The sequence below is a fragment of the Rhinatrema bivittatum genome, chromosome 5 (assembly GCF_901001135.1).
Source record: "Rhinatrema bivittatum chromosome 5, aRhiBiv1.1, whole genome shotgun sequence".
Lineage (NCBI taxonomy): Eukaryota > Metazoa > Chordata > Amphibia > Gymnophiona > Rhinatrematidae > Rhinatrema > Rhinatrema bivittatum.
The window spans coordinates 227,619,734-227,634,510 of NC_042619.1; the positions used below are offsets into that span (position 1 = coordinate 227,619,734).

Below are 14,777 nucleotides of genomic sequence, written 5' to 3' on the forward strand. Positions count from 1 at the left end.
ATTGCCTATGTCACGTAATTTGACTTAGATATGTAAGACTAAAGGTCAACAAGCAAATGATGGAGGAGAGAGTCTTATTGGACTAACTTAATAGATTTGTGATGAGCTTTCAAGAATTATGTGCTCTTCTTCACCAGGTTAGTGCAGACTGAGCAAGAGTCGATATTTCCTGAATGTGGAAATAATTAGCAGGTTGCAATGCCCAAGGATGTATGACATAAAATTAAAGCCATGAAACACTCTGAAACAAACAAAAAAGGGACTCAGTAGGGCTGTTTCCTCACCCATTACAACTAATCCTGCTGTTTGTCTGTCTTTAACTGTCTCATCTCTCTAAAAACCCATTCTCGCCCCCGCCCCTACTGCCTTTATTGTGGCAGGCTTTACAGTTTTGGAAACAAACACCATCATTGTAATCTGACTTGCAGTTCCCTTATATATTTGGGTAACATCATTCTTTTGCTGGTGCCGTACTGCTTTGGTGAAGGGAGCAGATTATCAGCAATGCATTAAATTACTCCAGTAGAAAGGTATCACTTACACCTCCTTTCTTGTAGTATTTTCCCAGTTACTGCAATATGTTATCTGCGGTGTTATATATAGTGGTATAGCAGTATAGTTCTTCTTCTCATATATAGTGCTACAATGCACTGTTTCCAGTGAGAGGCATGGAGGAAACTATCACGTCTAATACTGAAGGCAGCAAACTGTTACCACATTCAAAGTGAAGTTAATCATGACATGCTCTTAGACTGAAAGCTTCCATAGCTGGGAATCTCCCCAAGGACCCCGTGAACTAAGCATTTTTCTCATAGGCACAGGGAGAGCCATTTTTTTTTTTTTACTAAATAATTATTTACGCAGGTAAATGGGCTTTTTAAAAACGATCTACCCTGTGTAGAGATAAAAATGCACTGCCTTGTGCCACAATGTAGCTGCTTTTACTCTGTTCGGTCAGGGGAGAAAGCAACAAGCATAATTTGAGATTTTCTAAACTACGTGCATCATTTTGGTTGGAGAAAGTATCCTTAGCAAAAAAAAAAAATAGGGTGGTAGGTATCTCTGCTGGTTCTTTTTTCTTGGGCAGTTTACAAAGAGGAAGGTAGGTGTGAACTTTCTCTTTGAGTACTGGTGCAAGCAGCCACGGGTTTTTTGCCAGCCTGCACAGCTTTGAAAATTGCCAGAGAAAACCTTTAGTAAATAGGCCACTTAAACAGCACCTGCTTCTGATTTGTTTCTGCAGATGAGGTTTTCAGAAACGGATTTCTTCGACAACGTTCTGCAGGCCCTCAAGTTCTTAGCGCAGACTGATTTCTACTGGCTAAGAAAGGAAGTCCCCAAAACAGAGTGAGTATCTCGCTTTCGCTTTCTTTCTTTTTTTATTTTTTTGGAAGCCACATTTCGTAGGGTGAAGAAAGATGGGGGAAAAGGTTATATCCGGACTACCTCGCAGTTGTGTTTTTACAAGGATGTTGCTGCAGATTCGGGGAGATTCTTAGCTGGCTGCAATGCCTTTCATTGAACCAAGATTAGTGGTCTACAAAAACGAGATCAGTTGAGATCTGAAGGACCTGTGAGGTCTCGACAACTCATGTACTGCAACATCTTTGGATAATGGTTGTGTCGGTTCAGTAAAGGGTATCAGGGTTTACCAAAACTGCATTTTTCTCCGGAGGCATTAGTGCTACTAGAGTTACTTGCATAGCAGTTTGATCTCTTTTACCTAATCAGACTAGGCTTGGCTGAAACCCTTTAAACTTAGTGTGGATGTGGCAGAGAGTGTCCAGAGTGCTGCAGGGGATCATGAGGAGATATACTTCTGTTACAGTGCCAACTGATTCTCAAAGATTTGGTGCTACTTCAGCGAGGCAGAGCAATGCAGGGCACATTGCAAGGCCGACTTGTAACAACCTTGTAAAAGAAGACAGACACCCCCCCCCCCCCCCACTATTATAGCAATAGCATAGGTATTTTTGAACAGAAAATTAAAATTACTGTATATGCAGTACTGTATGCTGAATCTTGGATTGATGATCTCAGTATGCAGTGCATTTGCTGACATCAGGAAGTTTGACATTCTGTCAGCATTATGCTCTTTCTGGAGATGTATTGAGCATCCCTATAAAATAAAAGAGGCGCATGTAGTAATATATGTAAGGGACTTTTGGTTTCCCCTTACTAACGGAGTGTACCATTAAGCTGGGGAGGTTCAGTGAAGAAATAGGTGAGAGGTTTGAGTTTTGCGCCCCCATGTGGGAACATGCAGATGGTGCGTCCTAGCTGTTTGTCATCCAACACCTGCTATCCTCGTGGATTTTAGTTTGGATTTTATTGGAGTAGGAGCTCTCTGTCTCCTGTCTTCTAATTTCTCCTTCTAATTTATGGCAAAGGAGTAAAGAAGTTCCCAATTAGGGGGTCGGCCTCCCATTGACTCATCTACCTACCTTTAAAGATTGCTTTGGACTCTCTTAAACCAATTTTTGAGATTTCCCTTTGAGAGCCCATCCCCCTGGTTGCAGTGGATTGGGGGTCCCTGTATTTGAAGCTGGAGGTGGGGTAAGGAAGACCTGCTTGTGCTATGTCTCCTAACAAGCATACACAGTGACAGTGACCTGCTGCAGAGGAAGAATATTTTTGCATTAATTGTTTTGCGCTATCTCTTATGTTGGCGGCACAGAAGTTTTATTCTACCTTTCCCGCTTCTTGCTTAAGTTTCCCCCTTTTGGGCTCAACTAATATTTTTTTTCACTTGGAACTGACAACCTATGGTACCTGGGAGTCAGCGTACCAAACCTTTGGAAAAGGGAAGTCTTTCATTCAGAAAGATACAGAGATGTTATAAATTCCACCTAAAGCAAGGGATCCCTGGAAAGTGGACTGACTACCAGGGGAAACAAAGAAGATACAACATAAAAGTAATAAGAACTCTGTTACTATTAAGGGAAGTCTTACCAGAAGGGTTGAGAAGTGCCTACCAGGCGCTGCCTAAGGAATTAACAGAATCACGAGAGAGTGATCTACTCTTCAGGTGCTGCTTAAGGAGTTAAAAGTATTCAAAGAGGATTTCTGGGACTGAGTTCTGATTTAGTATTGGGACTATATACTTTCCAACCACTTTCTGTGGGAAGGTTTAAGAATTAAATTGGGAGGTGAAGGAGGATTGAACCAATTGCAATCTACATAATCTGAGAAATTTAAGTAAATGGGAAAAGAGAATTCAGTGTAAATAAGGAGTGCTTCCAAAGTGATTAAGACACTTTGCTAGAAGATGTGAAGTTACAAGTTTCTTCTATCTACTGTCTTATTATTTATTGACTTTGATGAAGGAAACAAATCTAAGCTATAAATATTATCCAGTCATCTGACCAAACTATCAGTAAAGAAGTTGGAAACCACAATTCGTCTGCAGTATATTTATTGGATGCTGAGACTGTATAATTATGGTTTCTTTGAAGAAAGGATGGAAATAGGGCTTAATTGCAAAGAAGCAGGGTATGAGAGCTATTGTTCATCCCCCACAACTTGGACTCAAATTAAAACTATCTGGTAGGGAGAAGGCATTATATAGAGACTTGGAGCAGTGATGCAGAAAGGGTCCATCTCTACTTTTCTATCTATGTGCTCCTGAGTACCAAGTAAAAGATCAGTCCCACCCAGGAGTTACATATACAGGGTAACTCAGTAACACAGTAGATGGCAATGAAAAAAATAAACTGGACTATTCAGTCTGCCCTAATATTCCTTTCCATACTGCTAAGGATACATTCTAGCTGCCAGACATACCGCGTATGTCTCTCCCCTCCCTTCCCATGTCTAGTCACAGTTACCAATATTAGTGTAATTGTTGCCCAAACATCCAGCCTCCTAAATCCCCTGCATAGTCTGCCAGAGAGACCTGGTTACTTGAGCACCTGAATTTTTGCTAGGATTTGTAGTTATTTCTGTACTTGCAGCCTGCCAGTCAGACCCAGCTGCTAGTTAATACTGTCAGAGCAGCCTGTCAGATAGACCAGGCTGCATGGTTCTGTGTTTCTACTAGGACTTCCAAGATCTCATATTACTTACGTTTCCATCCAACACTCATTGCTTAATCATTCAGCTGGGACTGTCCCTCAGAACTCCTTAAAGGATCAGCCACATTTAGCTAGCCTGGTCTTCCTTATCAGCTAACCCAGCAAGGGATTCTGGGCCAGAGAGGTTTGTTTCAGCACAAGCTACGAAGGCAGGGCTCAGAAGGGTTGCGGAGGCCCCGGGGAGAAGGCATACCATTTATGTTTAAGGATTTTGAATTGCTCTACGGTCTGCAAAGGTAAACAAGCCTTTGTTCTATATTTTTCTGTTTTGCAAACAAAGTCTCTGTGTGGGAACCAGCTAGAGTCTGCCTCCCTCGGTCCTCCTAGCCTTTTCCCAAGCCGTGGCCATTTCCAGTTACCACCGAGTCATTTTAAACATTTAAGCATGTGCCAGTGACACTAGGTTCTGATTTTGTTCCCTTCTTATTATTTGCAACTAAGAATCCTCTGTGCTTATCTCATGCCCTCACGTTATGTTACTGTTTTAGCTTCCATCACCTGTTCCAGGAAAGTGTTCCACACATCCACCACCCTTTGCATGAAAAAGTATTTCCTGACACTGCTCCTGGGTCTAACCACTCAGAGCCTCATATCGTGACCCGCCCCCCCCCCCCCCCTCGGTTCTAGAACTTCCTTTTCATTAAAAAAAAAAAAAAAAAAAAAAAAAGGTTTTCTTCCTGTTCATTTTTCATACTTTTCATATCTCCATTATATCTTCCCAGTCTCCCTTCTCCTCTAGGGTTTACATATTTAGATGCTAAGTCTCGTCTCATAGTGCAGATCATCCTACACCATTCTGTCTGTTGTTCTGGAGGTATCGCGTCCAGAACTGGATAGATTACTCCAGGTGAGACTGCAATGGCAATATCGCTTCCCTTTTTTTTCTGATAGCTATGCCTGTCACTATGCACCCTAGCATAGGCTGTGACGGCTGCCTTGTTACACTGTTTTGCTACCTTGAAATCACTAGATCTAATAATCACCCCAAGGTCTCTTTTCTGCTTTGTGGACATAAGGATCTCACCCCCTCGTCGTGTGCCCACTCCCCTGGATTTCTACATCTCTAAGTGCATAACTCTGCATTTTCCATGCTAAGCAGGCAAATTCTCCTTGAGCTTTCTATGAGATGAGACTGAAGGATCTTAATATGCATAGCCTAGGAAAGAGGCGAGATGGGGGGGATATGATTCAGATATTTAAATACATGAAAGGTATAAATGCAGAAAGAACTAGGGGTAAATTCAGAAAAAAATGTCAGGAGGTATTTTTTCATGGAGAGGGTGGTGGAAGCCTGGAGTGGCGTTCTAGTAACAGACTTCAAAACAACATGGTATAAACATAGACGGGCTAATTTTAAAACCAGCGCGATGGTGTCCGTATGGGTGGGCGAGCAAATATACGCTAGAATTGTAAATCATGCGTGCATTTAGGCGCCTAAGATTTAAAATACTCCTAGCATGTGTACGTGTGCTCCTGATTTTAAGCTGATACATGAAGTGCATTTGCTCAAGTATCTTCCTTAAGAAATTGTCGGTTTTGACGCACGCAGGTAAGCGGATTTTAAAACACGTTCACATGAGGGACGGTCACAATTTTTCCCATTAGTACACCAGCTTGCTCAGTCAGTCAATCTCGAGGTCATCCTCCAGACCCCTTTGGTTCTTAATCTTGCACGACCCCCAGTCGACCCAGACCCCTCACCCCATCGGGTAAGCCCTGAAACGCGATTTCTGCAGACTTGCTCCTCATCAGGAGCAGAAGTAAATATACCGTGGCTAATAAGCCGCCGCAGGCTGTGGCCTCCGGTTTTACAGTACAGAGTTACGTGCGTAGCAGTTGGCCTCGCCCGGAACTCCCATACACTGCCCCCAACTCTGCTCCTTTTCCACCCCCACCTCCCGTTTTTGTAAACACACGCACGGGTATATATACACATAATTTCTGGCTTTTAAAATATGTCTTGCTCGCGCAAGGCCCAGATATGATTAAGGACTTTTTAGCGCGAGCAACACTTTTAAAATTCGGTCCAGAGGTTCCCTATTGGCAAAAGAATGGTAATGAAGGCAGTGCACAAAATAAAAAGCAGGTCCATGGATTGAAAACGTCCACAGATGTTGTCTCAATGCAGACAGTTTGAAAATTGCCACCCCCCACGGATGTTTCAAGTGCAAAAACAAAATACAGAAACCGCGTTCTCCGCCTGAGAAAAAGCTGCAGAGAGGCCCGCTTCTTATTACTGGAGGGAGGGTGGTGGTGCGGGCGGCAATCTTCCAACGCCCCCCTCATAGTGGTAAGGACTGCACGTACATTATTCAAGCAGAACCTTACTGAGAATTTTCAAAATGAAATTAGCATGTTGATTTTGCTTTGAAAATTTTCGGCCGAGTACATGCACATGTTCGCTTATGTAAAATTGCCCTTCCTCTTAGGAGATCATGACGTGTGTACATTAACTTTTTAAAATATAAAAAAATATTGAAGTCCGTATTCAAAGCCATTTAGCTGGATAGCTCAAATGTTATCCGGCTAAATGGCAACTTTTAAAATATTTGGCCATTTGTCTAGCTAAATTGACCAGACAAGTCTGGATATAATTTAGCCAGATAAAAAAAAGAGGTGTTCGGGGGAATGAGTAACTAATCCTGCTAAGTTTGATGGATAACTTTAGACCTGCTTCAGGGAAGTTCTAAAGTTATGTGGCCAGTTAACCAGCCACCTAACCGGATATCTTCACAGATATCCTGTTTCGTGGCAATTCTGTACCAAAACGAAAAAAAATTCGCCATGGGCACCCATCCCGATTTCCACATCCCTTCACCTCAGATGTAACCATGCCCTTGCTGGCCATGATCCCCACTCAAAACCCTTCAATTCCAAAATCATGGTGATGGCCCTCCAGGTCTTTCCCCTCTGGCCCTAGAAAAAAAAAAAATTGAACAAAATTGGGCAAAGTCATCACCTTCCAAACCTTACCCCCCTTCAACACTGCTATCACCAAGGCCTCCCACCCACTCTTAAAATATGCCTTATGTGGCCTAGGATCGCAGTCTGTGAGGATCCCAGGCACTTCCAGACTCTTAGCAGCAGTGCTGGAAGTGTAAGACACTGGCATGGTGCACAATTCATTTTTTAATTTCATTAATGGGGTGTTTTTCCCCATGAATTTTGTTTCGTTTAATGTTTATTTTGACTTTTTTAGCTTACAAAATGAAATAAACATTTAAAAAAAAAATCCCAAGAACACATTAAAAAAAAATAAACGAGGCCTTTCGAGGCTACACGTCCCCACCACCCATCATTCCCACCCAAAAAAATGCCGGGGTCAGGATCCTCCCTGGCCCTCACTTACATGGTCTGGTGGGGGGGGGGGGGGGGATCTGTGGATGAGGCCAAGGACCAAGGCAAGCCCAATGTAGGTCACCGCGACCTCAGCCTAAGCCCTATGCAAAGCCCAAGCTTCAAGGCCTCATCCCGACACTGGGGCCTGGACCGGAAGCCGGGGCCTTGACGCAGTCAAGGACAATGCCCATACCAAGGCCCGATGCCTGGGCCTTGGTTCCTAGACCGGATACCATTTGCCTGGGCTCTAAAACAAAATGGCTTTGGGACCTGGCCTCTGGATTGTCCCCGGCATAGGGCTTGGGCCTTGGTTTAGGCCCGAGGCCCAGGCACTGGAACTCGGTCTATGGGTGAGGCCCCAATCTCAGGCTTGCGCCTTAGCCTCAATGTCAGATCCTCAACAGATCGCTGCATAATTTCCTGGCCCTCATTTTGAGAAGAAATGAAATGAAATAGGAAATGTTGTTGTTATTTCCTATTTCATTTCTCCCAAATGCACATCTCTACTGTTCAGCCTCTGCAGTTCACCTAAAAGAACGCTCATCACCAGGCTACGCAGGTACATTTATATGCATTTGGCCCCGGGCTATTTTAGAACAGTCATTTATGCGTATACATAGATTGGAAAATTACTGCCCTTAACAGTCTATTTGAGAACATGTGCAACTGGCACGAGTGTGGGTGGGACCATAAATTTAAAAAAGAGTTAACAAAATGCCCAAATTGCAGCCACTTTACATCTTTAAAAGAGGCAGATGTGCTTCATTCCCAGAATCTCCGGACAGACTGCGAGCCGTAGTTCAGAACCAAGTGATTGCCACCACACTGCCTGATGCAGTCCAGTTTTGTGTGGTAGCCAAGCCTGGTCCTCAAAGTTAGCAGCAAGACACTGGCACAGAATATGGGTGACAGAATCTTTTCCTCTTCTGTCTTGGATTGAGAGCTCAGTCAGTGCTTAAATGACTCTATTAAGCTTAGCAGAAAGTTTTTTTCACTAGCATTCCTGCTGACAGCTTTATTCAAAAGCTTTACATTGGTGAAGGGTCTGCTGTCAGTTGAAAAGCCGGACAATATCAGCACTAGCTTCCAGCCCCACGAGGGGCTATTAATGAAGACATTGACAATAAACCAGTTGGGCATTTGTCTGCCACTGAGTTTGTTGTTTTTTGGTTTTTTTTAATATGTTACATCCCATTACTATGCAAAACAGCAAACACAAATAAAGATGGAGATGCTCCACCACAACAGCGTAAAAGGTTGACCTTTACCAGTGAAAATAAAGAAGTTCCATTAACTCTAGTACCAGGCTTCTTGGCAACATACTCCAGACTAATTTGATAGTTATAAGCAGGGGATAGCTGCTCGTAAACATGCCAGCTGACATTGCTGTGTGTGAATACCATCGCCCTCTAACACGCTTTGTCTGGGACCCCTACCCATCACCCTCTCTATAAACTGATTTCCTACTGTTCACGCCCCCTGGCACAGTTAGCTGGCTATGAGCTTCCACATTAGTACACTCCAGGAGCATCGCAGGTGCTGCAGTCGGGGCAATCTGCCATCCATCCATGTGTTGTCAGAACAAATCAGAGGGGAGAACGCCTGGAACAGCAGCAATATGAGTGGGCTGATACCTGAACCAATAAAACAAAACAAAAAAAAATGACCATAGAGAAGAGAGGGGTTACTTGAACGTGCTCGCTTTTATTTCCGTGGTTATAGACCAGCACTGACTGCTCGTTATGCAAGGCAGGCTCTGGACAGATTGTGATGTTAATAAATAAAAGCTAATGCATTTCTGCTGTATTTTCCTGTGTGCGGTGCTGGCATTAATGAGTCCAGGGGAATGACCTTATTGAGAGAGGCCTTCGGGGCTTCGTTGCCAAGGCATAATCCTTGACAGCCAGTGGACTGACATTCAAGGAAATCTCACCACCTAACTAAAGGTAGCAAGATCCCTGAGGGATGTACTAAATGTCCTCCCGCCGAGTGACTAAATCTAGCCGCCCAGTTTCAAAGCAGCTTAAGTTAACCAGCTAAGTAGGATGCTGGCCATCCTTTTGAAAATGCAGCCCCTAGATAAATGCAGGTATGACTGAATCAAGTATTTTATCATTATTTTATTGTTGATATAGGTGGTTTACTAGCCCAACAACTGTCAATGCCTTCTACAGCGCTTCTACCAACCAGATCCGTGAGTACCCCTTTATTCCTTCAACCACTTAGGTGGCAAATAATAATTTAATGCTTTAGTACCATAAACCTGTATAGTCCTATATTTTCTGACAAGAAACAGGATGACGAGGAACTGTGCTCCTGATGAATTTAGATCAGGTTTGATCCGGCAGACGCACTTGATTCATGGCCATGGTTTCTGGTGCTGGTGCAAAATGCAAAGTCTATCGTCTATATCAGGGCTTGGGCAAATCCGGGCCTCGAGGGTCACAAACCAGTCGGGTTTTCAGGATATCCCTAATAAATATGCATGAGAGAGATTTGCAGGAACTCTGCCTCAGTTGTATGCAAATTTATCTCATGCATATCCATTAGGGATATCATGGAAACCCGACTGGTTGGCGGCCCTCGAGGACCGGAATTGCCACCCCTGGTCTATATGGGCCACATGAGAGCTATAAAAGCATGATGGTAGGTATGGGTAAATCTAACTGTGTAGAGCCCCCTCATTCTGCCCATGCTTGTAGGGCTCTGCTTGCACGCACGCTTAATTGTGGAAGCACCAAATCTGATGGCAGATCAGGACCATAAGGCTCCCTTAGTCTTCCCACTCCATTTCCTGGTATAATGCCATAGACCCCCAATTAATTTCTCTCTTTCCCTTCATGTGCTTATCCCATGCTTTCTTAATTTCCGTTACTGGAAACCTGATTAGAGTATCCAGCTACATATATCCATTGTTTGAATAAAGCCGGTTAGGCCTAAAGTTATCCGGCCTTGTGTGGCTGGATAATGAGCTTCTTACCCAGATATCTTCAGAGATATCCGGTAAGTAACTGCACCCGTGAAAATAAAAAAACAAGCAAAAAACAAGTCGCCGGCTTCCAGGCTCAATGCCCAACCTCCCAACACAAGTCACTACACTGCCCTAACCCCAAGAAATGTGTTTTTACAATAAAAATAATATTGCTGCCGGGCCCGGGCTCCATGCCTCCCACCACCCGTGCCATGCAGTCACCCTTCCTCAGAAGCCCTCCCACCCGCCCAGTACCAGCTGGAGTCACTGTGCTATGCAGACCTGGCGTTTCCAGGCTTAGGTTAGCTGGATAACTCAATCCCCCCCCCCCCCCCCCCCCCCGGAATGCCCGTTTTTTTTAAATGCAGCTAAATGATAACTCTATAACTATTTGTTTAGCCGGAGAAGTGGCTGAATATGCCAGATTTGCCATTTAGACAGATAACTTTTGAGTTATCCGTCTAAACGGCCGTATGGTGAGTAAAACGGAAAATGTCATAATGCCTCTATATCGCTCCATGGTGAAGACTGCACCTTGAATATTGTGTACAATTGTGGTTAAATCAATATAACAACACATGGGTAACCCACAGGTATAATTCTTTACGAATAAACAATATTGAGATATACCTGTATAAATTTCAACACATCTTTATTAATCTAATTTTCTAGGGTGTGTGAATGTGGTATGAGTGATGAGTGTTGGTGTAATTTTAAAATAGTTTATGATCTTAAATTACTGAATTGTATTAAATTAAAAGATTAATAAAGATGTGTTGAAATTTATACAGGTATATCTCAGTACAATTGTGGTTGCCACATCTCAAAAAAGATATAGTTGCGATGGAGAAGGTACAGAGAAGGGCAACCAAAATGATAAAAGGGATGGAACAGCTCCCCTATGAGGAAAGACTAAAGAGGTTAGGACTTTTCAGCTTGGAGAAGAGACGGCTGAGGAGGGATATGATAGAGGTCTTTAAGATCATGAGAGGTCTAGAATGGGTTAATGTGAATCAGTTATTTACTCTTTCAGATAATAGAAGGACTAGGGGGCACTCCATGAAGTTAGCATGTGGCACATTTAAAACTAATTGGAGAAAGTTCTTTTTCACTCAACGCACAATTAAACTCTGGAATTTGTTGCCAGAGGATGTGGTTAGTGCAGTTAGTGTAACTGTGTTTAAAAAAGGATTGGATAAGTTCTTGGAGGAGAAGTCCATTACCTGCTATTAATTAAGTTGACTTAGAAAATAGCCACTGCTATTACAAGCAACAGTAACATGGGACAGACTTAGTGTTTGGGTAATTGCCAGGTTCTTATGGCCTGGATTGGCCACTGTTGGACACAGGATGCTGGGCTTGATGGACCCTTGGTCTGACCCAGTATGGCATGTTCTTATGTTCAGCGTGGCACGTATGTGAGCCATCATCTATCAGGTATGCGCTGACAGATGAAGGGGTTGAGTCACTTCTTTTTGTCTTTCCCCCCCCAATAAGGGGCCCAATTTTAAAAAGCATTTACACAAGTAAAACTGAGTTTTACTCGAATAAATGTGCATTACTCGAGTAAGTGGGCTTTTGAAAATTGCTTCAGTATATGCCATTGATTTGTCCATAGGATTTACCTGCATAAGTGCACTTTACTCAAGTAAATGGCTTTTGAAAATGGCTATGATAGCATGTTACATTTACGCGCATAGCTCCTTTGAAAATTCACCTGAATATGGGGAAAGAGGGCATAGCAGAAAAAGCATAAATGGTAAGCAAAACCGTATGCAAAAAAAACTGTTTCAGCGATATTAATGCACAGACCCATTGCCAGCCCTGCTTTGATAGATTGTGGTCTCTTGCAGGGTTTGCCATCCTTTTCGAGCCCAAGGCACACCCACATGAACAAAAATTGTTGTGGGGTGCACCAGCCTCCTCGGAGCAGGCAGCGCAGCAATGAAGGAGGGCTCGTACAGTCCAGGAAGAGCTAGGGAGGCGCTGAAGGCTCCAGCAGTCTCTCTCCCAAATTTTGAAACAAAGGGAGAAAGGAGGTGGGAGACACACGTGACCTTGTCACAGTGGTCCATTTTCCTTGAAATACAAACACAGGAGAGAGGGAGAAGTCGGAGTGGGGTGGGCCAGCTGGCTTGGTTACCTTGGCTGCTGCAAGGCCCCCCCCCCCCCCCCGACTTCCTGCACTGCTGCTGCTCCCAGTATTCAAAATTAGTATCTGCCAATGCTGAGTGCACGCTCTCCCTGTCTCACTCAGCCTTTCAATAGGGCAGAAGGTGGAAGGAAAGGGAAGAAGCTGAGGATCGGGGAAGATGAAGAGGTGCTGTGTGCACTGCACGTAGCCCCTGGCTGAGAACTGTCACTGCAATGACTGGGAAGAGGATATAAACCCCCCCCCCCCCCCCCCCCCAGGTAGTTCTGAATGAAGACTTCTGGTGCTGTAGTCAATGGAGGACAGTTCTGATTGAGCTGGAAGTCCATAGGAGGGGGATAAAACTGCTAGACCCCCGCCTCCCCTTCTCAAATATAAACATTACAGTTCAAATTAACATTCTGGTAGTAAATGACAGTTGACCCAATGCTCGTCAATGGGCATTTCCATAATCTCCGAAGTCTACGCTGCATGTGCCTCGCGATGAACTGTGCCGCTGCCGCTGCTGAAAGCCCGAAGTCTGGGACAGGGAGCGGAGCAGCCGCTGTACAGTAATTGCTGCTTTCAAGAAAAGATTTTTGGACACTCTGCTGGAGCCATTTTCCCTGCCAGCCCCTAACGAGCAGGCTAATCACAGGTTTACTGATGAAGTTGTTTTGAAATCGTTCATTGGCGTCCTGAAGGCTGATTGAGAGAGAGCTGTTTCGGAATTAGCATTTTTTTTTTTTTAGCTATATCGTTAATTAAGAGATTCAAGCTGTTCTGATTTTCCTAATGACCAGTTCCCTCTTTTATTGTAAATTACATCTACAGGCATAGCAATAAGTAATCCTGTTGGGGCTCTTCTCTGGTTTCTGATTTACCTATTTGCAAATTAGGAATATATATGGTTTCTAGCCTGCTTGGAATTGCAGCTGCTTCTTTCAGTTCCTTAAGAGGCAATGGGGTTGATTTTTGGAAAGATGGATGTTTACTGATGAGGTACTTTGGCTGACCACCTGTGACTAATTTTCCAGAATGATGTTTTGCATCCAATAATTAAATAGAATCAGTCCTGGGAAAAAGGAGACACCAGAATAGCAGCTCCACCAAGAGAAATTCCCAGAAGAGAGAACGGTCTAGTCACTAGTGGGTAGAGGAATGGACTAGGAACCTGGGGTCTTCTGCACTTATCACATGCTTTCTTCAGTTCCAGCACTGGTTTTGCATCCACTATCTCTATTAGAAGGCTGCTCCATGCCTCCACCACCCTTTCTAGGAAGAAATATGAATAAATGTTATTCCTGTGTGTAACCCCCTACAGCAGGGCTTCTCAAACCTGTCCTGGGGATCACACAGCCAGTTTTCAGGATATCAAACAATGATTATGCATGAGATAAATTTGTATATACTGAGTCTCCATAGTATGCAAATTTATCTCCTGCACATTCATTGTGGATATCCTGAAAACTGGCTGTGGGGTCCCCAGGACAGGTTTGAGAAGCCCTGACCTACAGCCTGATATCATAAACTCTTAGAGTACTTATTTTCAACTGCAAAAATCCTTAGGAATCGCTTCATGAGTTGGGGGTTAAGGTAGGGTTATACTTAGGAGTGGAGTTATATTTAGGATTAGGATTATATTTAGGGTTAGGTGTGGGGTTATACTTAAGAGTTGGGGCTTATACTTAGGGTTAGGGCAGGGTTAGAGATAGGGGGCTGATGCTGGGGGCAGGGGGACCCCTGTTGCTGCCGCTGCTGCTCACTTGCAAAATTCTGTGCCCAACAGAAGAGCATGCCTGCACACCCCCTCTTTATAGAGAATATGGTGTTTGCTGACAGGTTTCAGCGCCTTGAAGTGTTGGGGGTTTTCATATCCCATTCCAGGTGTACACAAAAAGTTGCCGACGTAAACCAAGAATTACCAGAATTTAAGATGCAGTACAGTGATCTTGGCATACGTGTAATAAAACGAGGCAAGCAATTACTAAAACTTCCTATTGGAATAGTTTGGTAAAAAGAGTCGATTTTGAAGGTCATTTATGAAAGGTTAAGTGATTAAGGGCTGAGAGTACTTCGGAAAGGAGCTTGTTATTGGCAGCAATGTTGGCCATGTGAGTGCTCTCATTAACTCAGCCCCATCTTTCCAGCAGTCAATCAGTGGAGAGACCCTGAGATCGCTTTCTGTTAGTGGAAGTTTGCTAGACCTCGCTGCTGGCACAGTTATTTAAAGCAACAACAAAATCCTCAAAATGTTATTTTC

General features: G+C 43.7%; 1 protein-coding gene across 2 annotated transcripts in view; it reads left to right on the plus strand.

Annotated features, from left to right (window-relative positions):
* PHEX (phosphate regulating endopeptidase homolog X-linked) overlaps positions 1-14,777 on the plus strand; it is a 275,511-nt gene that overhangs the window by 207,999 nt on the left and 52,735 nt on the right. For both annotated transcript variants that reach the window (XM_029603400.1, XM_029603401.1), the window contains exons 14-15: positions 1,244-1,347; positions 9,548-9,606. In XM_029603400.1, coding sequence (XP_029459260.1) covers positions 1,244-1,347; positions 9,548-9,606 — 163 coding nt within the window. The remainder of the gene's footprint in view (positions 1-1,243; positions 1,348-9,547; positions 9,607-14,777) is intronic.